General features: G+C 43.7%; 1 protein-coding gene across 7 annotated transcripts in view; it reads left to right on the plus strand.

Annotated features, from left to right (window-relative positions):
- Positions 1-24,756, plus strand: part of utrn (utrophin) — a 329,934-nt gene that overhangs the window by 22,519 nt on the left and 282,659 nt on the right. For 3 of the 7 annotated variants that reach the window (XM_036975994.2, XM_036975992.2, XM_090233000.1), the window contains exons 1-3: positions 3,332-3,594; positions 17,872-17,933; positions 24,369-24,461. In XM_036975994.2, the coding sequence (XP_036831889.2) occupies positions 3,510-3,594; positions 17,872-17,933; positions 24,369-24,461 (240 nt within the window). In that variant the 5' untranslated portion in view covers positions 3,332-3,509. Of the gene's footprint in view, positions 1-3,330; positions 3,595-4,927; positions 5,110-17,871; positions 17,934-24,368; positions 24,462-24,756 lie in introns of those variants that run through there. The other 4 variants (XM_036975991.2, XM_090232999.1, XM_036975989.2 and 1 more) reach the window with 3 other exon arrangements.

Raw genomic sequence — 24,756 nt, forward strand, 5'->3', positions numbered from 1 at the left:
ACCATGTTATCTGTTGTTTATGGAGCTAGCTGTTTGTCAGGACAGAATTATGGTAAGGCAATGACCTCATGGTGAGGTCAAAGGGAAATGTTCCAGTCTTTTAATGTTTTACCCATTGTTCAACCCATGTTTTGGCCTATATGCCTTTGGCTTTGGACTTAGTTTGGCCTTAAACCCCCTGACCACTTGGCATTGTCACCTATCCTGTCATTTTAGCCTCTCCTTTAGTTCTAGTTTGTGGATAGAGGTGTGTTACTATAGTAACCTGGTATGGCCTTTTCCCCCAGGTGGTCACACACAGGAATGTGCGTAATATTCTCCTTTTCTCTCAATTTCGACTCCATGGGGAGTTATACAACATGGGATCCAATATAAAGAAGTGTCCATGTGGAATTCTGTGCTATAAGATGTGTAGGGGGATTATTAACTTACTACCTGTCTGGGGGGACATGCAGCCTTGCAGGAAGTAACTGACCTTAAGTGCATCCTGTGTGTGTGTGTGTGTGTGTGTGTGTGTGTGTGTGTGTGTGTGTGTGTGAGTGAGATGGAGGCAGTGGCAGGATAGTAATGACGGACCAGCAGCACGGCTAGACCAGCTGTTACCATGACACCTCAGAAGAATTCTCTGACATCCAGCACCGTGTGTGTTACTTAGATCATTTCTGTGTGAGATTGTTCCTCCTGTGTGTGACGCTGTGTGTTGTGTTTATTTGCTTGTTTGTATGCCAATATGGGTGTGTTTTTCAAAGTAACTGTAGCTTCTTATTATGTCACCAAACAATATTTCAGGGCACTGTGGTGATTTGTGGCTTCTGCCGCTGTGTGGACGTTTTTTGAATTTCTGACAATAGACAGACATAGTGAAGAGAAGCTAGACAGAAGGCTACTGGCATAACAACAAATACTAGAGACACCTTTACTGGTTGTCTGAGATGAAAGCAGGGGGGGGGGGGGGGGGGGGTTGCATGCGGTTTCCTGGCAACCGTTTCTGCGGTGGCCATTTATCAGAGGCCATTGTGGGTAGGAGAGGGGTTGGAGAAGGGAGTGTTAGAGTGCCTAAATCCTTTTTGACATCTTTAATGTTAGGGTGTCTTTCTCTTTGCAGGCAAGTGCAACACAAAACGAAATAGAGCTATGAGTGAAGGAATGAAAGAGTGTGTTAGTGAAGGAGTGAGTGAGGCTTTCAGATGGAAAGTGTGAATGAAGGAGAGAGTTTTGGGATGGTGAGAGTGAGTGAAGGAAGGAATGAGGTATTAAAAGAGTGGAAGTAGAGCTTTTGCTCAGAGACAGAGGCCTCCTCCCTAGTTCAGCACATACAGCACGAGGGCGTGGGCCTGTGGCATTCTGGGAGATTTCTATGGAGTGTTTGTCTCTGTGGCCTGAGTTCTCTGAGACGTGGGCCCCACCATTGACTCTTCTGTTCCTTCTCAGCCCGCCCGGCTTGTGTGTGTGTGTGTGTGTGTGTGTGTTAGAGTTGGGTGGTATCCAGATGTACTGTACTATACTGTCATATTGTTTCTGTACCATACTGGGGTATACAGCATTACCGAATGTTCACACAATTACACTGAACAAATATATAAAAGGCAACACACATCAATTTCAAAGAGTTACAGTTCATATAGGGAAATTAATCAGTTCAAATAAATTCATTAGGCCCTGATCTATGGATTTCGCATGACTGGGAAGACAGATATGTTTCTGTTGGTCACAGACTTACAGGAGCAGCTCAGGGATTCGAACCAACAACCTTTTGATTACTGGCCCAACGCTCTTAACCACTAGGCTACCTGCTGCGTATCTGCTGTAACCAAGAAGCTGGAAGTAAGAAGCGTGTCTGCTGTAACTGTAATATCTTATGTTTCACCGAGTGGTGGCTGAAAGATGACATGTATAACACAGCTGGCAGTGTTTTTGGGGTCTGCAAGATAGAACAGCTGCCTCCGTTAAGACAAAGGGTGGCGGTCTGTGTATATTTGTAAACAACAGCAAAAAGTTCTACAGCAACACCGTCGAGATAATCCTGACTGGTTGCACCACTGCTTGTTATGGCAACTGCTCAGCCTTCGACCACAAGACACTACAGAAGGTAGTGCGTACGGCCCAGTACATCTAAACCATGCAGTGCCCTATTTAGCAAAACATAGCCCAAAACAAACTTCAAATGCACCCAACAAGATTGTAGTCAAGAGATTGTAGTGATTGAGTGCAAGGAATATGGGACCAAATATGGGACCACTCTTAGTGAATTTGTCCAAATACTTATGACAACTTCAAATGGGGGGACTAGATACACATTGTGCTTTCATTTATATACGGCTTTACAGATATGTAGGAAAATACCCTCAAATAAAGGTGACATTCTATACTGTAGCCTCATATGAAACATTTGATCTCAAATCCAAAGTGATGATGTATACAGCCACATTTAAAATGTTAGCTTCACTGTCCAAATACAAATGCAGGGGAGTGTAGCTCAGTGGAAAGTCCCTCTGATTCTCAGATTATTTCAGTCCATACCAAATCCAGCCCCACCCAACCCAAACCCAACTCAGTTCTGTCCTAGACTGTATATTATGGTTCTGTCTAGCCCAGCCCTGTCCTAACCCCAGCTGGTCTGATCCTTTATGGAAGGAAGTGGTGCTAATGCAATCTGACTCAGAGGGAAGTTAGTCACGGGACTGACCAGGCTTGTAATCCTTTTCCATTTCCTCCTCGTGGGAGAAAGGAAGAGTGAAAACAAAACACACCAAACAAACCCCTCCTCCCCTCTCTCTGTTCTCTCTGTTCTCTCTCTCCCTCTCATTTCTCGTGGGAGGGGATGGATGTAGGTCCAGTTGTTCCTCATTGTAGAGAGGTTTAGTCATTAGAGGCCAAATTGACTTTCTTTCCTCTCCTCTCTCTGGCAGCGATGGGGGGGATGAGTCAAGGGAACAATGTTTGTCAAAGACTTCGTCATATGTCATCTCTCTGTTTCCAGTACTGTATAAAGGTAGTATACAGGGTTTAAGAGTTTCTCTCTCTTGGTGTGTGTTACGAGTCATCCTTTGGTCATGTTGATCTGCTGTCTCAGTCTCACGTGTAACAGGATGTGAGCTGACCACCCGCTGGGGGGTGGGGGTGGGGGGCTGCTGTGTGGCTGTGTTTAGGCCAGTGGAGGATTCTCCCTTTTTGTAATTGTGATGTAACACTGCCCCTGACACACACGCACGCACACGCACACGCACACTATATCTGTCACTTTGACAGGAAGTTACACTTCTCTTGTTTGACAAGCTGGCCTTGTGCCTTCCTCACCTCCCTCTCTCCCCATCGCCCTCTTCTCACACCCCTGCTGTAGTGTGTGTGACATAAGAGTACACCTTACCATCAATCCAAGTAAACATACCCAGCATGCTCAGCAAGCAGCCCTCAAACGTCCACTTCCTCAGACTGCCAGTGCCACTACTTGTCTTCCTCTTCCGTGTTTGTTGTTTTCGTTTCTTTCTCTCTTATATGTTCTCTCCATCATGAATTTGAGTAAGTGGCTGCCTTGGAGAAGGCGCAGTGCTTCCAGACAGAGGAGGAAGCAGGAGAGAGTGTCTCTTGTTCTGGGTGAGTAGTACAGGATAAATAGCAGAGCTCTCTTCATTTCCTGTTTCAACTAAAGAAAATAGTAAAGAGGCTAGAATTGCTTTCACTCGGTCTCCATCTCTGTCTAATCGACAGTACAGATTAGTCGTTGCTGGCTTCCTCTACAGCGAGTAAACGTTTTTCCCCCACAGAATATTCATGTTCATTTTTAGGGTTGAATTTGATGAGCAAGTTTAAGTATCTTTAAAGTAAATTTGTGTAATTTTGACTAACTTTATTCCAGCAACACGTAAAAACAAATAGCACTGTGTTTTTTTGTGCATGGTGATGTGTGGGTTTGTGTCTGGCCATGTGTGTGCGTGGTGATGTGTGGGTTTGTGTGTGTCTGGCCATGTGTGTGCATGGTGATGTGTGGGTTTTTGTGTGTCTGGCCATGTGTGTGTGCCCGCGTGTGTGTATGTGTGCGTGTGTGTGTTTTGATATACTTCACATTCCTCCAGGGCAATACCAGCACCTCTGTACGGTTGAACTACATGGTCAAGTGCTCCCAGCCAACCGTGGCAGATATCATTATTTCTCTGTTTGGTTCTGGGGATGTTCTCACTGTGTTGTGTTGGGGTTATCCCTGGATCTAGACTATAGAGAACAACAGAAAAGTGGGTTTTGTGTATGTTTCCCCCCCCTCCCTTTGGCCATGTTTCTGCACAAGTTTTCTCGGCCTGTCTTCTGCAGTCTTTCACTGTGTCTGATAGGACTGTGGCTGTGTATCTGATATTTGACATTCTTCCATGGTTTGATGTTGGAGATGTAGCAGCCCTGCTGGCTGCTGTGCTGTCTTGTGTTGTGTTAGACAGATAACCGGTAACCCATCCAAGTCCTCGGCTCCATCCTAACCTTATCTGGACCTCTTCTTTCCAATGTTGTGTCTAAGCTGTGAGTGTTAGGTTTACAGGTTTCTCTCTCTCTCTCTTTCTCTCTCTCTCTCTCTCTCCTTCTCTTTCTCTCTTTCTCTTTCTCTTTCTCTCTTTCTCTCTCTCTTTCTCTCTCTTTCTCTCTCTCTCTCTTTCTCTCTTTCTCTCTCAATTTCTCTCTCTCTCTCTTTCTCTCTCTCTTCTCTCATCACTGTCTCCCTCCGTAACGTGGGAGGCCTCTGCCCCCTGTTGCATGCTGGGACAGGGTTTAGACAGAGAACGCTGTGTGTTCCTTCAGCGGAGCACGGTGTATCCCACAGTGCACTGCCCACCACACCCTGGCCCTGCCTTGCTCTCTGCTCCTCTCTCTCTCATTGGTAGTATCCCCCCTTTCCTTCCCTCTCACCCCTCCTCTCACCCTCTGCCCCTGGCCCCCCTCCCCTGCATTCTTCTGTTATTCTCCCTCTCCTCTGTTCAAGAAACTACAGTCAGGAGTGAGAGAGAGGAATGTGAGCTCCATTCCTGGAGTGTTTTTCTTCTTTTTAATGTTTTTGTCTCTCGTATTTGGGAGAGATGGCGGAAGGCATAGTGGGAGAGATGGCGGAGCGTGGTCTCAAGCTCAGAGGTAGGACTCTCAACCAGGTGACATAGAACCAGGTAGACACAGGTCAGTGACACACAGGTGTAGTTTTACTGTAGATAGACAACCTGTGACATGGAGCTGTCATGCACTCTGTGGTTGGGCACTTCAGGATAGTTGGATAGATTGGCTTAGGTGGTTTAGTGAGTCTGTGTCTTAGGTGGTTTAGTGAGTCTGTGTCTTAGGTGGTTTAGTGAGTCTGTGTCTTAGGTGGTTTAGTGAGTCTGTGTCTTAGGTGGTTTAGTGAGTCTGTGTCTTAGGTGGTTTAGTGAGTCTGTGTCTTAGGTGGTTTAGTGAGTCTGTGTCTTAGGTGGTTTAGTGAGTCTGTGTCTTAGGTGGTTTAGTGAGTCTGTGTCTTAGGTGGTTTAGTGAGTCTGTGTCTTAGGTGGTTTAGTGAGTCTGTGTCTTAGGTGGTTTAGTGAGTCTGTGTCTTAGGTGGTTTAGTGAGTCTGTGTCTTAGGTGGTTTAGTGAGTCTGTGTCTTAGGTGGTTTAGTGAGTCTGTGTCTTAGGTGGTTTAGTGAGTGGGTTACACACCTGTTTACGAAAGTGTGACGCAGCTGCTGCTGCAGAGATCTCAACGCAGCTGTTCATTCTGTGTGTGTGTGTGTGTGTGTGTGCTCTCGCCTTTACATAAGGGGATTCAGCATATTCAATAGTATAGCGTGACAATTGCATAGTTTCACTCAATGGACCTTTTGTGTGCATTCAACTTTACTTTGCGTAGTCTGCACCTCTGATTTCATATTGTGGTTAGACATGATGATTTGATTCTTCTTCATAATTGCTTGTCTTGCAACCTTTATTTTGACTACATGGGAAATATATACAGTTGAAGTCGGAAGTTTACATACACTTTGGTTGGACTCATTAAAATTTGTTTTTCAACCACTTGACAATTTCTTGTCCTAACCAACTTGCCAAAACTATAATTTGTTAACTACTTTGCACGACACAAGTAATTTTACAACAATTCTTTACAGACAGAGTATTTAACTTATAATTCACTGTATCACTGTAATTCACTGTAGTTGGTCAGAAGTTTACATACACTAAGTTGACTGTGCCTTTAAACATCTTGGAAAATTCCAGAAAATGATGTAATCGCTTTAGAAGCTTCTGATAGGCTAATTGACATCATTTGAGTCAATTGGAGGTGTACCTGTGGATGTATTTCAAGGCCGACCTTCAAACTCAGTGCCTCTTTGCTTGACATCATGGGAAAATCAATAGAAATCAGCCAAGACCTCAGAAACAAAATTTAAGACTTCTGGTTCATCCTTGGGAGAAATTTCCAAACGCCTGAAGGTACCACGTTCATCTGTACAAACAATAATACGCAAGTATAAACACCTTGGGACTACGCAACCGTCATACCACTCAGGAAGGAGACGCGTTCTGTTTCCTAGAAATGAATGTACTTTGGTGTGAAAAGTGCACATCAATCCCAGAACAACAGCAAAATACCTTGTGAAGATGTTGGAGGAAACGGGTACAAAAGTATCTATATCCACAGTAAAACGAGTCCTATATCCACATAACCTGAAAGGCCACTCAGCAAGGAAGAAGCCACTGCTCCAATACCGCCATGAAAAGCCAGACTACGGTTTGCAACTGCACATGGGGACAAAGATCCTACTTTTTGGAGAAATGTCCTCTGGTCTGATGAAACAAAAATAGAATTGTCTGGCCAAAATGACAATCTTTATGTTTGGAGGAAAACGGGTGAGGCTTGCAAGCCGAAGAACACCATCCCAACCGTGAAGCACGGGGGTGGCAGCATCATGTTTTGGGGGTGCTTTGCTGCAAGAGGAACTGGTGCACTTCACAAAATAGATGGTGTCATGAAGTGAGAAAATTATGTGGATATATTGAAGCAACATCTCAAGACATCAGTCAGGAAGTTAAAGCTTGGTCGCAAATGGGTCTTCCAAATGGACAATGACCACAAGCATACTTCCAAAGTTGTGGCAAAATGGCTTAAGGACAACAAAGTCAAGGTATTGGAGTGGCCATCACAAAGCCCTGACCTCAATCCCATAGAAAATTTGTGGGCAGAACTGAAAAAGCGTGTGGGAGCAAGGAGACCTACAAACCTGACTAAGTTACACCAGCTCTGTCAGGAGGAATGGGCCAAAATTCACCCAACTTATTGTGGGAAGCTTGTGGAAGGCTACCCAAAACATTTGACCCAAGTTAAGACAATTTAAAGGCAATGCTACCAAATACGAATTGAGTGTATGTAAACTTCTGACTCACTGGGAATGTGATGAAAGAAATAAAAGCTGAAATAAATCATTCTCTACTATTATTCTGACATTTCACATTCTTAAAATAAAGTGGTTATCCTAACTGACCTAAGACAGGGAATTTTTACTGAGTTTAAATGTATTTCCCTAAGGTGTATGTAAACTTCCAACTGTATTTTTAACATAGTCAGTTGTTGCTTCTGTGGTTTTGAGATGGAATAAGGAGAAACCTTCTCACCTGTAAATTACACCATACCTACCTCCTCATCTACACACACGGGGGGTGTTTTTGAAAAGGACTAAGTGGGGATATCGGTTAATCTTCCCGGACACAAGGAGTGTTTTCCCTACAAATTCCCCAATCCCGGCAGCGGAGCATCGACAGTTCTGGGTCGGGCAAGCTTGGGCAAGTGTCTGGTTGGTGGGGGTGGAATGCGTGGGAAATGATGGGAAAGCTATACATTCCACACGTCCCACAAAGTCAAAATATAACACCGTTGAGCTGTGAACAGGGGGACAAGGGGTGCGTGTGTGTCTGTATGTTTGTGTGTCTGTGTGTCTGTATGTTTGTGTGTCTGTATGTTTGTGTGTCTGTATGTTTGTGTGTCTGTGTGTGGATGATGTACTGAGGTATCGATTGAAGAGTCCGTGCATAGTGCATTATCATTTGTCCGTGCAAACAATGATTGATAGTTAGTTAAACAATAACATCTTATATGCAGATGCAGTGTGCGTGTGCGAGCGTTCTTTGTGCTCGTCTGCGTCAGCGTTGTATGTGGTTGTTGGGCATACATGGGGCATACCACCCATTGAGCCCTCTGTTAGGGTCAATTGTACACAGGTCAGGTCAGGGGTGGAGCTAGACTGATGGATAGATGTCCTAACAGCTGTGTTGTTTTTAAAACTTTACAAGGTGAAGTTTACCCGGGAGGGACGGTACCTTTTATGACGTAGTCTTCTGTTAGAAAGGGTTTCTCTTCTCGGCTTAGACACAAGGGACTGGTTTAGTGCCCAATGACACAAGACCTGGGAGAAGCATATAATTTACACTGAACTGTACTGAAAGCCTTAAATGGTTCAAATGCCACTAAACCTCATACAAAAAGTTGCCTACACTGTTTAGTCTATTGGCTAGTGCTGTCAAACAATTAAAACATTTGATCAAGTTCATTGCAAGATTTGCTGTGATTAATCATGATTCATCGCAAATTCAGAATTTGCTCAAATGGAGCTGTAATTTAAAGATTTTTATACAAAAAGCATTACAGAAATATTTGCCGTCTTGATTTTGCCCAAAGTAACGATAAGTCAAATCTGTTAAATCGATAAAGCACACGTTCTTTAACCTCAATGTCAACTTGTTTTGACCTCACATTGCTATGTTTAGTTTGATAGATTATGGATCTAGGATGTTTGCAGTGTATTTTGAATACCTTTCAACACTAAAATTACAAAATGTTAACTTGAGTTAACTGATTAGCTCTGACAGCACTACTGTAGACACATTTCAGGTTGTTGATGGAATTCCCTCTGGTCTAAAACAGTCCTGGCTGTGCTTAACCTACAGTGAGATAAAGAAGGAATCATCAGAAATTATGTCCTCTCTGTTTTCCCTGTTCCCAGGGCTCCTTGTGTTGATGTGAGTGTTGCTGCCATGGAAACTACAGTGGGGCAAAAAAGTATTTAGTCAGCCACCAATTGTGCAAGTTCTCCCACTTAAAAATATGAGAGAGGCCTGTAATTTTCATCATAGGTACACTTCAACTATGACAGACAAAATGAGAAAAAAAATCCAGAAAATCACATTGTAGGATTTTTTATGAATTTATTTGCAAATTTATTTAACTAGGCAAGTCCGTTAAGAACACATTCTTATTTTCTATGACTGCCTAGGAACTGTGGGTTAACTGCCTTGTTCAGGGGCAGAACGACAGATTTTCACCTTGTCAGCTCAGGGGTTCCAATCTTGCAACCGCACAGTTAACTAGTCCAACGCTCTAACCATTGCACTCCACGAGTAGCCTGCCTGTTACGCGAATGCAGTAGAAGCCAAGGTAAATTGCTAGCTAGCATTAAACTTATCTTATAAAAAACAATCAATCATAATCACTAGTTATAACTACTAATCCAGTTTAGCAGGCAATATTAACCAGGTGAAATTGTGTCATTTCGCTTGCGTTCATTGCACGCAGAGTCAGGGTATATGCAAGTTTGGGCCGCCTGGCTCATTGCGAACTAATTTGCCAGATTTTTACGTAATTATGACATAACATTGAAGGTTGTGCAATGTAACAAGAATATTTAGACTTAGGGATGCCACCCGCTAGATAAAATACCGGAAGGTTCCGTATTTCACTGAAATAATAAACGTTTTGTTTTCGAAATGATAGTTTCCGGATTCGATCATATTAATGACCAAAGGCTCGTATTTCTGTGTGTTATTATGTTATAATTAAGTCTGATTTGATAGAACAGTCTGACTGAGAAGCAGCAGGCCCGTAATCATTCATTCAAACAGCACTTTTGTGTGTTTTGCCAGCAGCTCTTCGCAAGGACAGCGCTGTTTATGACTTCAAGCCTATCAGCCTAATGGCTGGTGTAACCAATGTGAAATGGCTAGCTAGTTAGCTGGGTGTGCGCTAATACTGTTTCAAACGTCACTCGCTTTTAGATTTGGAGTAGTTATTCCCCTTGCGCTGCAAGGGCCGCGGCTTTTGTGGAGAGATGGGTAACGATGCTTCGAGTGTGGCTGTTGTGTTCCTGGTTCGAGCCCAGGTAGGGGCGAGGAGGGGGACAGAAGCTATACTGTTACACTGGCAATATTATAGTGCCTATAAGAACATCCAATAGTCAAAGGTATATGAAATACAAATGGTATAGAGAGAAATAGTCCTATAAATACTACATTAACTACAACCTAAAACCTCTTACCTTGGAATATTGAAGTCTCATGTTAAAAGGAACCACCAACTTTCATATGTTCTCATGTTCTGAGCAAGGAACTTAAACGTTAGCTTTTTAACATGGCACATATTTTACATGGCACACATTTTTACATGGCACACATTACTTTCTTCTCCAACACTGTGTTTTTGCATTATTTAAACCAAATTGAACATGTTTCATTATTTATTTGAGGCTAAATGGATTGTATTGATGTTTTATATTAAGTTAAAATAAGTGTTAATTCAGTATTGTTGTAATTGTCATTATTACAAATAAAAAAATTGGCCGATTTAATCGGTATCGGCTTTTTTTGGTCCTCCAATCGGTCGACCTCTAATCTAGATACAAGGGCTTTGATACGGTACAGGGACGATATGTTTTAGTTTGAAACAAATCGGTGCAATTAGTTTTGATTAGGGTAACGATTTGATGCGATTCGGGACAATATATTTTTTGCATGAACACCTTCATTTCCCTTTTTAAATTAATATTTGCTGCTGATGGGAGCTCAGGAGCGGGCCTCTCTGAGATTACTTTTCTAAACTGTGTGTTGTGTGTTAGTTGATGTGTGAGTGTGTAACTTCATGTAGCTTTAGCTTTTTCCTCTGCAGAGGTGTGTGTGTGTGTGTGTGTGTGTGTGTGTGTGTGTGTGTGTGTGTGTGTGTGTGTGTGTGTGTGAGAAGACCGTCCCCAGTCCCCACCTCTGTGTGTGTGTTCCCTGCAGTGCTTTGGGTCATTAGCTATCAGATCAGTGAGCTGTAAGAGGAGTCCTGTGGGACTTGTCTTCCTGATGTAATCACTACTTCCTGTTTCACTGGCAGGCAGATTGGAAGAAGGCCTTTCCTCTCAGAGTGGATAGCCGTGTGTGTGTTCTTACCATCAGTCTGGTTTCACTGGTTTAGTGTCCAATTGTATACTAGTGTGTAAATGTTAGAGGGAGTGTGTGTAATATGATGACTGATGCATACTCCAACGGGAGTGTTTGATTAATACACACTGCTCAGCTGCCCCACATCCATTCAATAGCAGGTATATAGCTCATTTCTAGGTGGACAGATTTGGGCTGTGGCAGTCATTACATTTTGTCAGACGGTTATTGTCATGCAGAAGAACAGTTATCTGGCTATGCTCCCTGCCATAGGCTGTACGCTAGTTCATTTAGCTGACAAGATATGCTCATAAGTCCCTTGATATTATATGATTTAATAGTAAGAAGAATATAATTGAACTTAGCTTAATAAAATAGAAAGGATATTTTTACCATTCCGAAGCGTGTGTGCTATGACGTGGCCATGTTGAACGTAAAAGGGATCATTTGAAACAGGTCTTGTATGCTAGATATATAGTTATTTGGCAACTTTATTTGTGAATGAAACAAACCTTAGAATCTCTTAAATCAAAACATATATGGGCTGCATGGAGCGACTATCTGCTATTGATTTGAGAAAGAAGCAGAAAAAGCTTGTGCTCTGTTCCTTGCCTCAGGCTGCACAGCTGTTCTCTCATCAACTGATTTTCACCCATCAGACTATTCTCAATTTAACCTCGTCTTTACTAATATATAAAATGTGTTTTGATTTAGAATGGTCCATTGTCAAATGGGCAGGAACAAGGACAGGGGGAAAAGACATGTAGGTAGGCTATGTATTGTATAACGACACTATCATTAGTTTAATTCCCTTATTTTTCCAGGCTTGGGCTCTTATATAGGCCTATGTGTAAGGGTGTTTTTGAAATAACGTCACTTTAGAAAGCACTGTCCATTTCATTGTGTTAGGCTTTGAAACAACATCCACAACAACCATGTTTTCCACTCCGTTTCAATCTGTTGTTGAACTTCTTTCTTCAAATTGATCAATCACAGTGAGGTGAGTTTTAAGAGCACGATACTGTTTTGATGATAAGTGTTTGATGTGATTTTCCCATTGCATTTACGTTGATGTCAGTGGTTAGAGGGACAATAGAGCCCTGAGTACCAGGCCATTAGGACCTGATGGAGGGACAATAGAGCCTTGGGTACCAGGCCTGATGGTCCTAATGAGAGTTGGTTACTACTGTCGTGTCTTTGGCTATGCCGGATTAAGTGATATGACATGCTATTCTATAAAATCCGTTCTCTGTAATTAATATCACCTGATTGAGCTCCTCATGTAAATGTAATTAACTAGAAAGTCGGGGCACCACAAAATAATATTTATAGAGCAGTTATCTTCTGAATAAACTCTTAACTTGTTGAATCTAGGGGTCATTTTTTTATTTTTTGAAAAATAACATTCCCAAAGTAAATGGGCTATTTTTCAGGACCAGAATCTAGAATATGCATATAATTGACAGCTTAGGATAGAAAACACAAAAGTTTCCAAAACGGTAAAGGTATTGTCTGTGAGTATAACAGAACTGATATTGCAGGCAAAAGAATGAGAAAAATCCAATCAGGAACGCAGCGGCTTCTAAATAAGAGTCCCTTCCTATGCTTCCCTATTGAGCAGTGAATGGGATATCAGCGAGATTCCTATTTCTATGGCTTCCTTAATGTGTCTAGTATCACAATACATAGTTTCAGGCTTTTTTTAAAAAATGAGCCTGAGCGACAACATTGCGTCAGTGTCCATCTGATGGCTCATTTGTGTATTTCTCGCGCAAAAGACAGAGGTAGCCATTTTTCCACCCGGTCTTACTGAAAAAAGCTCTGTCCCGGTTTATATATTATCGAATAGATATTTGAAAAACACCTTGAGGATTGATTATAAACAACGTTTGCCATGTTTCTGTCGATATTATGGAGCTAATTTGGAATATTTTTCTGCGTTGTCGTGACCGCAATTTCCGGTCGTTTTCTCAGCCAAAAGAACTAAAAGAGCTATTTTTGGCTAAAAAAATAATATTTTTGGAAAAAAGGAACATTTGCTATCTAACTGGGAGTCTCGTGAGTGAAAACATCCGAAGCTCATCAAAGGTAAACAATTTAATTTGATTGTTTTTCTGATTTTTGTGACCAGATTGCCTGCTGCTAGCTAGGCATAATGCTATGCTAGGCTATCGATAAACTTACACAAATGCTTGTCTTGCTTTGGCTGTAAAGCATATTTTCAAAATCTGAAAATTGAGTTTAATTATTTATTTACGAAATACCTAACTAATCACACAGAATTAATCATACCCTGATTACAAATTATGTCATAAAGGAAAACGTCCCTAGCGGACGGAACAGATATGACAGCTGGTTACACAAAGAATGGGGGTTGGGTTTGAGTGAAAGAGCGGGAAGACTGAAGAACAAAGGGAGAAGGGATGTCTCTATCGGTCAGTAGGCAGCTACTCTATCGTAAATACAGGATCTTATGCATTCTAAATTACCGCCCATTTGGAAAAGGAAAATGCAATGAATATTTACTCGCTTCAATAGGCTGGTTGTAGATGCTGGTCGGGTTGGCCAACAGAGATCTTCCTGTCCTCGGAAGAATGTATCTCTTGGTAAATTGGATACATTGTAGTAACGTCGTTGTTTTGGTAGACGGTATACTCTGTCTGTCCTTTCCCAGTCTACGCTTGGCGGCTGGAGTGAATCAGAGTTCAAAGTTCATACCCCGTTGCCATGCTTATATGCTCATGCTATATTCTGGCTGGCATTGTTGAAATTCATCATATTCGACGTGTCAACCGTCCTCTTCACGTGGGACTTCAATGCTAATTTCGTTAGGTAGCTGAGATTGGCTTTGCTCTGTAGTTATCTGAACGCTTCTGACATCAAGGCCGTTGCCTTAATGTCCCCTGTACCGGAAGTTAAATTGTCGTCAAGGCTTTATATAGGAAGGGAGAGGAGGGCGTGCTTCATAGTTTATAACCAATGTCTGTTCCCGTGGGTGGGCCACTGATTCGGGCCTAATTCACTCATGAAAACCCAATTCTCACATTTTAGAAGCTAAAATCACATTTCATCCCCTCAGAAATAATTTCATATTCAAACATTTAAATTGAACAACAATTCCATGTGAATCTGATAACTATAATGTGTAGACTTTCCACTATACAGTTTATGTCATCCTATCATTGATGAGAATGTCTCAGATGACAACCAAACTGACATCATATTCATTAAGTACCAACACATATGTTCAACTGGTTGGTGTATGGTGTTCCCAGAATCTCCATGTTAACCAAGGGATTTTCAATAGTCACATAAGTAGGGTAGAGAGAGGAATAAAGGGGGAGAGGTATTTATGACTGTCATAAACCTACCCCCAGGCCAGCATCATGACACTACCAACACATGTCCAGAGAGCATAAGAGGAGATAACCGTGACTCAATGGTCATGCGGAATTTTACTGCGGTGAGGAAATTTTGTCAGCCTGTGATTGTCATGCAAATAACCGCCGGTCTCATGGTAATTTACCACTAAAATAAACACATTTAGCATCTCCTGGCTTCCACGCATAGCCTGCAAGCCACTGTATCAGACCTTTTGAACAGCTACATTTGAAAAAGTCAAATACATCTATTTAATATAGCCTACACCATCACAATCAATCCATTATTTATTTTAGACGTCTATGAAACATGATATAAAGAAAATGTAGCCTATTTCAGAAGAACTAGGCTACATCTGTTACCACCTCAGTCATCGGCTTCATCGTACGTACATATCCCAACCAGAAGCCATGGATTACAGGTAACGTCCGCACTGAGCTAAAGGCTAGCGCTGCCACTTTCAAGGAGTGGGACACTAATCCGGACGTTGTCAGAGTGTGCGCAACTGGTCGAAGGAAGTCCTCTCACCCTCTCATCCTCCCCCTAGTCCCTGTCCTCTCACCCTTCCCCTAGCCCCTGACCTCTCACCCTCTCATCCTCCCCCTAGCCCCTGTCCTCTCACCCTCTCATCCTCCCCCTAGCCCCTGTCCTCTTATCGTCTCACCCTTCCCCTATTCCCTGACCTCTCACCCTCTCATCCTCCCCCTAGCCCCTGTCCTCTCACCCTCTCATCCTCCCCCTAGCCCCTGTCCTCTCACCCTCTCATCCTCCCACTAGCCCCTGCCCTCTCACCCTGTCACCCCTCCCCTAGCCCCTGTCCTCTCACCCTCGCGCCCATCTCACTCTTCCCCTAGTCACCTCCCTGAGGCACATTCCTGTCTTTATACCCCTGCTCTGTGAGCCAGCGGTGCTCACACACAGTCCACACATCTTGAACAAAGGAGTTGCCGACCCTTCTGGCTGGTGATCATAATCTTTGACCTCTGGTGTTCTCCTCCTCCCCCCAAATACATGGATGTTGTTTAACACCCAAAATACATGGATGTGCCTGGGGTGTCTTCTCTCACAGACAGACAGACCAGACCAGACCGACCAGACCGACCAGACAGACCAGACCAGACAGACAGACAGACAGACAGAAGCTGAGTTGAATGAACTCCTCTGACAGACAGCCTGTGGTGGTCATTATTGAGAAACGACTGACAGCTCAATGAGGGGCTTATATTGAAATATAACTTTCAGCTGACTGACAGGTGTGGGATAGAACCAACTTAACTGACAGATCAGGGAAGCGGACTATGACAGTAGTGGGCATATTTTAGCTGAGTGCCACTGTGGTTGACAGTTGAGAGACCCCTGAGGTTGTAGGGATGGAACTACATAATATAGTCATTAAACAAGTAAAATAACCTGACATACTGCTTGTACAACTACACAATGAGAACTGACAGGCAGGCAGTTAGCTTAGTGGTTAGAACGTTGGGCCAGTAACTCAAAGGTTGCTGGATTGAATCCCTGTGCTGACAAGGTAAAAATCTGTCGTTCTGCCCCTGTTCCCCAGGCGCCGAAGACGTGGATGTTGATTATAGCAGCCCCCCCCCCCCCGCACCTCTCTGAATCAGAGGGGTTGGGTTAAATGCGGAAGACACATTTCAGTTGAATACATTGTTTCCCCTTCTACACAATGAGACCTTATTAAAAACCTGACCTACTGCCATCTACACAATGAGACCTTATTAGAAACCTGACCTACTGCCATCTACACAATGAGACCTTATTAGAAACCTGACCTACTGCCATCTACACAATGAGACCTTATTAGAAACCTGACCTACTGCCATCTACACAATGAGACCTTATTAGAAACCTGACCTACTGCCATCTACACAATGAGACCTTATTAGAAACCTGACCTACTGCCATCTACACAATGAGACCTTATTAGAAACCTGACCTACTGCCATCTACACAATGAGACCTTATTAGAAACCTGACCTACTGCCATCTACACAATGAGACCTTATTAGAAACCTGACCTACTGCCATCTACACAATGAGACCTTCTTAGAAACCTGACCTACTGCCATCTACACAACGAGGCCTTATTAGAAACCTGACCTACTGCCATCTACACAATGAGACCTTATTAAAAACCTGACCTACTGCCATCTACACAACGAGGCCTTATTAGAAACCTGACCTACTGCCATCTACACAATGAGACCTTATTAGAAACCTGACCTAATGCCTTCTACACAATGAGACCTTATTAGAAATCTGACCTACTGCCTTCTACACAATGAGACCTTATTAGAAACCTGACCTACTGCCTTCTACACAACGAGGCCTTATTAGAAACCTGACCTACTGCCATCTACACAATGAGACCTTATTAGAAACCTGACCTACTGCCTTCTACACAATGAGACCTTATTAGAAATCTGACCTACTGCCATCTACACAATGAGACCTTATTAGAAACCTGACCTACTGCCATCTAAACAATGAGACCTTATTAGAAATCTGACCTACTGCCTTCTACACAATGAGACCTTATTAGAAACCTGACCTACTGCCTTCTACACAACGAGGCCTTATTAGAAACCTGACCTAATGCCTTCTACACAACGAGGCCTTATTAGAAACCTGACCTACTGCCTTCTACACAATGAGACCTTGCTGGAGAGAACAGAAGACAAGAGAGATGGGGAGGAAAGAAGGAATAGAATGTGAAATATTTGTTCTGATGTACTGAGTCACTTGGGAGTTATTACAAATAGTTGATGTGTGAGTGTGTAACTTCATGTAGCTTTAGCTTTTTCCTCTGCAGAGGTGTGTGAGTGTGTGTGTGTGTGTGACTGATTGCGTGAGTGTTATTTCGGAGTTCTGACGTTACAGTCTCACCTTTCTGGATCTCTGTCTCTCCAGACTGACATGTTGTTTTGTTCCCAACCTTTTAGGAGGTTACATGGTCATTATCTTTACATCAATCTTCTATCCAGCTCCTAGTGGTCTCATCTCTGGCACAAATAGTGCAGCAATCACCTCACAATGGGACTTTTAGTCTGGTTTCAAAGACCTGCAGGTACACCTAATAACATGTCAGTGAGTCTAGTCTCAGAGTTGGGGTTCTCAAATGGAGGCACAATTGATCTGCATGTGCTCTCTGCTGACTGATGTTGCAGACCTATCTGTCCTGTTTTCCTGTTGGAATAGTGACCGGTCCAACATGATGTTTTGTTCTGGTTGGAACTAAAAATAAGGTCTGTTTCTCACCGTGTCTCTTTTTCTCCTCTCTTTCACAGATGAGCACGATGCAGTACAGAAGAAAACCTTCACCAAATGGATAAATGCACAGTTCTCCAAGGTAATGCCAAAGTGTGGTAGGCTATATCCGAACCTGTTCACACAAAGGTTGCTCAGTTAAACCCACCAATAATTTAAGTTAAACCCATCACTAATTTAACTTAAACCCATCACTAATTTAACTTAAGCCCATCACTAATTTAACTTAAGCCCATCACTAATTTAAATTAAACCCATCACTAATTTAACTTAAGCCCATCACTAATTTAACTTAAGCCCATCACTAATTTAACTTAAGCCCATCACTAATTTAACTTAAGCCCATCACTAATTTAAATTAAACCCATCACTAATTTAACTTAAGCCCATCACTAATTTAACTTAAGCCCATCACTAATTTAACTTAAGCCCATCACTAATTTAACTTAAGCCCATCACTAATTTAACTTAAACCCATCACTAATTTAAGTTAAACCCACCAATCATTTTTGTTAAATCCACCAGCACCAGCTAAGAAAATATTGTTCTGGAAACCTCCAACACTGATGCTGAACTGAGCTAGGAGTTTGAAGACGGGCTGAATGAAGTAGTGTGAGCAGGTTATTTCTGTCCAAACAGACTGTTTTGTTTGACTGTTTCAGACTAATAACTTCCCCTTTGAACACTAACCCTGACCTTCTCTTCCCAGGCCCAGGAGAATAACAGATTCACTGCAGGAAAGAATAGATAGCCTAGCGGAGCACTAAGAGGACATTAGCATGGCTGACTCCCCTATTACAGTGTATACAGGGAAAATGCTTCAACGTTAACTCGATTTAGCTATTGTCTTCTTGATAAATTAATTGGTCTTCACTTGAGTCTGGTTAATCTTCTCTGTGCTAATCAGAAACATGCTAATGTAACATTGATGCTTCTGTCCCTCTCCTCGCCCCAACCTGGGCTCAAACCAGGGACCCTCGGTCTCCCACAAAGCATTGTTACCTATCACTCCACAAGAGCCTTGGCCCTTGAAGCAGTTGTTACTCTTGCTCTACAAGGTTAACTAGCTAGCCATTTTACACCATTTACATTAACGCGCGCTAATGCTAGTCTGATAATGGACCTTGTGTGTGTGTGGTCTTGTTTTAGCTATGTTCCCTCACTCCCACAGGGTAGTTAACAGAAATATTTTAAACATGCTTATACAATTTCACTAATTATTTTTCCATAAATACATGTATGGACTCTAGTTTTTTTCTTTTTCTCATTCGCTCTCATTTCTTTCTCTTTCTCCTCTCTCTCCCCCTTCTCCCTCTCGTTTTCTCTCTGTAGCGCCCCCCCTCTCTCCATCTTTATTATTCCTCTCCTCTGTGTTAGCTCTGTGTTTCCCTCCTCTCCTCTGTGTTAGCTCTGTGTTTCCCTCCTCTCCTCTGTGTTTGTTAGCTCTGTGTGTTTCCCTTCTCTCCTCTCCTCTGTGTGTTTCTCTCCTCCCCTCTGTGTTAGCTCTGTGTGTTTCTCTCCTCCCCTCTGTGTTAGCTCTGTGTGTTTCTCTCCTCCCCTTTGTGTTTGTGTTTGTTAGCTCTGTGTTTCCCTCCTCCCCTCTGTCTTTGTTAGCTCTGTGTGTTTCCCTCCTCTCCTCTGTGTTTGTTAGCTCTGTGTGTTTCCCTCCTCTCCTCTGTGTTTGTTAGCTCTGTGTGTTTCCCTCCTCTCCTCTGTGTTAGCTCTGTGTTCCTCTCCTCTCCTCTGTGTTAGCTCTGTGTTCCTCTCCTCTCCTCTGTGTTTGTTAGCTCTGTGTGTTTCCCTCCTCTCCTCTGTGTTAGCTCTGTGTTTCCCTCCTCTCCTCCGTGTTAGCTCTGTGTTTCTCTCCTCTCCTCTGTGTTAGCTCTGTGTGTTTCTCTCCTCTCCTCTGTGTTTGTTAGCTCTGTGTGTTTCTCTGCTCCCCTCTGTGTTTGTTAGCTCTGTGTGTTTCTCTCCTCCCCTCTGTGTTAGCTCTGTGTGTTTCTCTCCTCTCCTCTGTGTTAGCTCTGTGTGTTTCTCTCCTTCCCTCTGTGTTTGTTAGCTCTGTGTGTTTCTCTCCTCCCCTCTGTCTTTGTTAGCTCTGTGTGTTTCTCTCCTCTCCTCTGTGTTAGCTCTGTGTGTTTCTCTCCTCTCCTCTGTTAGCTCTGTGTGTTTCTCTCCTCCCCTCTGTGTTTGTTAGTTCTGTGTGTTTCTCTCCTCTCTTCTGTGTTAGCTCTGTGTGTTTCTCTCCTCTGTGTTAGCTCTGTGTGTTTCTGTCCTCCCCTCTGTGTTAGCTCTGTGTGTTTCTCTCCTCTCCTCTGTGATAGCTATGTGTGTTTCTCTCCTCCCCTCTGTGTTAGCTCTGTGTGTTTCTCTCCTCCCCTCTGTGTTAGCTCTGTGTGTTTCTCTCCTCCCCTCTGTGTTAGCTCTGTGTGTTTCTCTCCTCTCCTTTGTGATAGCTCTGTGTGTTTCTCTCCTCCCCTCTGTGTTAGCTCTGTGTGTTTCTTGTTGAGTTGTTCTGTTGTCAGGTCATATCTGAGGTATGGAGAGTGGGATGTTAGAATGAGCTCTGTTCTCTGTTACCTCAAAAATTACCCAGAAATCTCTCATGTTTGATCCCATCCTCTGGTTTCCATTTCCTAACCATTTGCCCAACTTCATATGCTATTATATACTGTACATATACTGTACGTACCCTTCTACCCAGTTATCAACAGAAACATTGTCTACCATCACCAGTGCATAAACTATAAGGATGTTCAGAATTTTTGAATCATTGCAAATATTTCTAACCTGAAAATGAACTGAGTTGATTTTCCATAACATTTTCCATGCAAAACATTGCACAGCATTATTTACTCTGAATACAGGTTTGTATGTAGACAAAACAACACACTACACACGCATGAGAAGTGTCCTTACACACACACATGAGTAGTGTCCTTACACACACACACATGAGTAGTGTCCTTACACACACACACATGAGTAGTGTCCTTACACACACACACACACACACACACACGAGTAGTGTCCTTACACACACATGAGTAGTGTCCTTACACACACACACACACACACACACACACACACACACACGAGTAGTGTCCTTACACACACACACACACACACACGAGTAGTGTCCTTACACACACACATGAGTAGTGTCCTTACACACACATGAGTAGTGTCCTTACACACACACACACACACGAGTAGTGTCCTTACACACACACACACACGAGTAGTGTCCTTACACACACACGAGTAGTGTCCTTACACACACACACACACACACGAGTAGTGTCCTTACACACACACACACACACGAGTAGTGTTCTTACACACACACACACGAGTAGTGTCCTTACACACACACACGAGTAGTGTCCTTACACACACACACACACACACACACACACACACACACACACACACACACACACACACACGAGTAGTGTCCTTACACACACACACACACGAGTAGTGTCCTTACACACACACACACGAGTAGTGTCCTTACACACACACACACACACACGAGTAGTGTCCTTACACACACACACACACACACATGAGTAGTGTCCTTACACACACACACACACACACACACGAGTAGTGTCCTTACACACACACACACACACACACACACACACACACACACACACACACACACACACACACACACACACACACACGAGTAGTGTCCTTACACACACACACACACACACACACGAGTAGTGTCCTTACACACACACACACACATACGAGTAGTGTCCTTACACACACACACGAGTAGTGCCCTTACACACATACACACGAGTAGTGTCCTTACACACACACACACACACACACACACACACACACACACACACACACACACACACACACACACACACACACACACACACACACGAGTAGTGTCCTTACACACACACACACGAGTAGTGTCCTTACACACACACACACACACACACACACACACACGAGTAGTGTCCTTACACACACACACACATACGAGTAGTGTCCTTACAAACACACACGAGTAGTGCCCTTACACACATACACACGAGTAGTGTCCTTACACACACACGAGTAGTGTCCTTACACACACACACACACACACACACACGAGTAGTGTCCTTACACACACACACACACACACACACACACACACACACACACACACACACACACACACACACACACACACACACACACACACACACACACACACACACACACACACGAGTAGTGTCCTTACACACACACACACACACACGAGTAGTGTCCTTACACACACACACACACGAGTAGTGTCCTTACACACACACACACGAGTAGTGTCCTTACACACACACACACACACACACACACACACACACACACACACACACACACATGAGTAGTGTCCTTACACACACACACACATACGAGTAGTGTCCTTACACATACACACGAGTAGTGTCCTTACACACACACACACACACACACACACACACACACACACACACACACACAAGTAGTGTCCTTACACACACACGAGTAGTGTCCTTACACACACACACACACGAGTAGTGTCCTTACACACACACACACACACACACACACACACACACGAGTAGTGTCCTTACACACACACACACACACACGCACACGAGTAGTGTCCTTACACACACGCACACGAGTAGTGTCCTTACACACACACACACACGAGTAGTGTCCTTACACACACACACACACACACACACACACACACACACACACACACACACACACACACACACACACGCACACACACACACACACACACACATGAGTAGTGTCCTGACACACACACACACATGAGTAGTGTCCTTACACACACACACACGAGTAGTGTCCTTACACACACACACACACGAGTAGTGTCCTTACATACACACACGAGTTGTGTCCTTACACACACACACGAGTAGTGTCCTTACACACACACACACACACACACACACACGAGTAGTGTCCTTACACACACACACACACACACACACGAGTAGTGTCCTTACACACACACACGCGAGTAGTGTCCTTACACACACACACGAGTAATGTCCTTACACACACACACGAGTAGTGTCCTTACACACACACACACGAGTAGTGTCCTTACACACACACACACACACGAGTAGTGTCCTTACACACACACACACACACACACACACACACACACACGAGTAGTGTCCTTACATACACACACACACACACACACACACACACACACACACACACACACACACACACACACACACACACACACACACACACACACACGAGTAGTGTCCTTACACACATACACACACAAGTAGTGTCCTTACACACACACACACACACACACACACACACGAGTAGTGTCCTTACACACACACACACACACACGCACACGAGTAGTGTCCTTACACACACACACACACGAGTAGTGTCCTTACACACACACACACACACACACACACACACACATGAGTAGTGTCCTTACACACATACACACACAAGTAGTGTCCTTACACACACACACACACACACACACACACACACACACACACACACACACACACACACACACGAGTAGTGTCCTTACACACACACACCAGTAGTGTCCTTACACACACACACACACACACACACACACACACACACACACACACACACACACACGAGTAGTGTCCTTACACACACACACACACACACACACACACACACACACACACACACGAGTAGTGTCCTTACACATACACACACACACACACACACACACACACGAGTAGTGTCCTTACACACACACACGAGTAGTGTCCTTACACACACACACGAGTAGTGTCCTTACACACACACATGAGTAGTGTCCTTACACACACACACACACACACACACACACACACACACACACACGAGTAGTGTCCTTACACACACACATGAGAAGTGTCCTTACACACACACATGAGAAGTGTCCTTACACACACTCATGAGTAGTGTCCTTACACACACACACACACACGAGTAGTGTCCTCACACACACACACACACACACACACACACATGAGTAGTGTCCTTACACACACACACATGAGTAGTGTCCTTACACACACACACATGAGTAGTGTCCTTACACACACACACACACGAGTAGTGTCCTCACACACACACACACACACACACACACACACACACATGAGTAGTGTCCTTACACACACACACATGAGTAGTGTCCTTACACACACACATGAGTAGTGTCCTTACACACACACACACGAGTAGTGTTCTTACACAGACACACACACGAGTAGTGTCCTCACACACACACACACACACACACACACACACACATGAGTAGTGTCCTTACACACACACACACACACACACACACACGAGTAGTGTCCTTACACACACACACACACGAGAAGTGTCCTTACACACACACACACACACACACACGAGTAGTGTCCTTACACACACATGATGAGTGTATTTTTTTGTGTTTCAGACGGGAAAGATGCCCATCAAGGACATGTTCTGTGACCTGCAGGATGGCAAGAAACTGCTGGAACTACTGGAGGGACTCACAGGAAATGTCCTGGTGCGTGTGTGTTTGTGTGCCTGTGTGTGTGCTTGCGCACATGCCTGCCTGTGTGCGTCCATGCTTGCCTGCTTGTCCGTGCGTGTGTGTACAGTGTATATGTCGTGTGTGTGTGTGTGTGTGTGTGTGTGTGTGTACACTGTGTGTGTGTGTACAGTTTGTGTGTCGTATGCATATCCATGTCTGACCTTTCTCACCCCACTCCCCCAATTCACCCCTCATTCACCCTACCAGTGAATCTCTTTTCTAGCACCAGCACCCCAGCCCAGTACCCAACACCTCGCCAGCCCTCTAT

The sequence above is a fragment of the Oncorhynchus mykiss genome, chromosome 4, assembly GCF_057628025.1.
Source record: "Oncorhynchus mykiss isolate SJ-2025 chromosome 4, ASM5762802v1, whole genome shotgun sequence".
Lineage (NCBI taxonomy): Eukaryota > Metazoa > Chordata > Actinopteri > Salmoniformes > Salmonidae > Oncorhynchus > Oncorhynchus mykiss.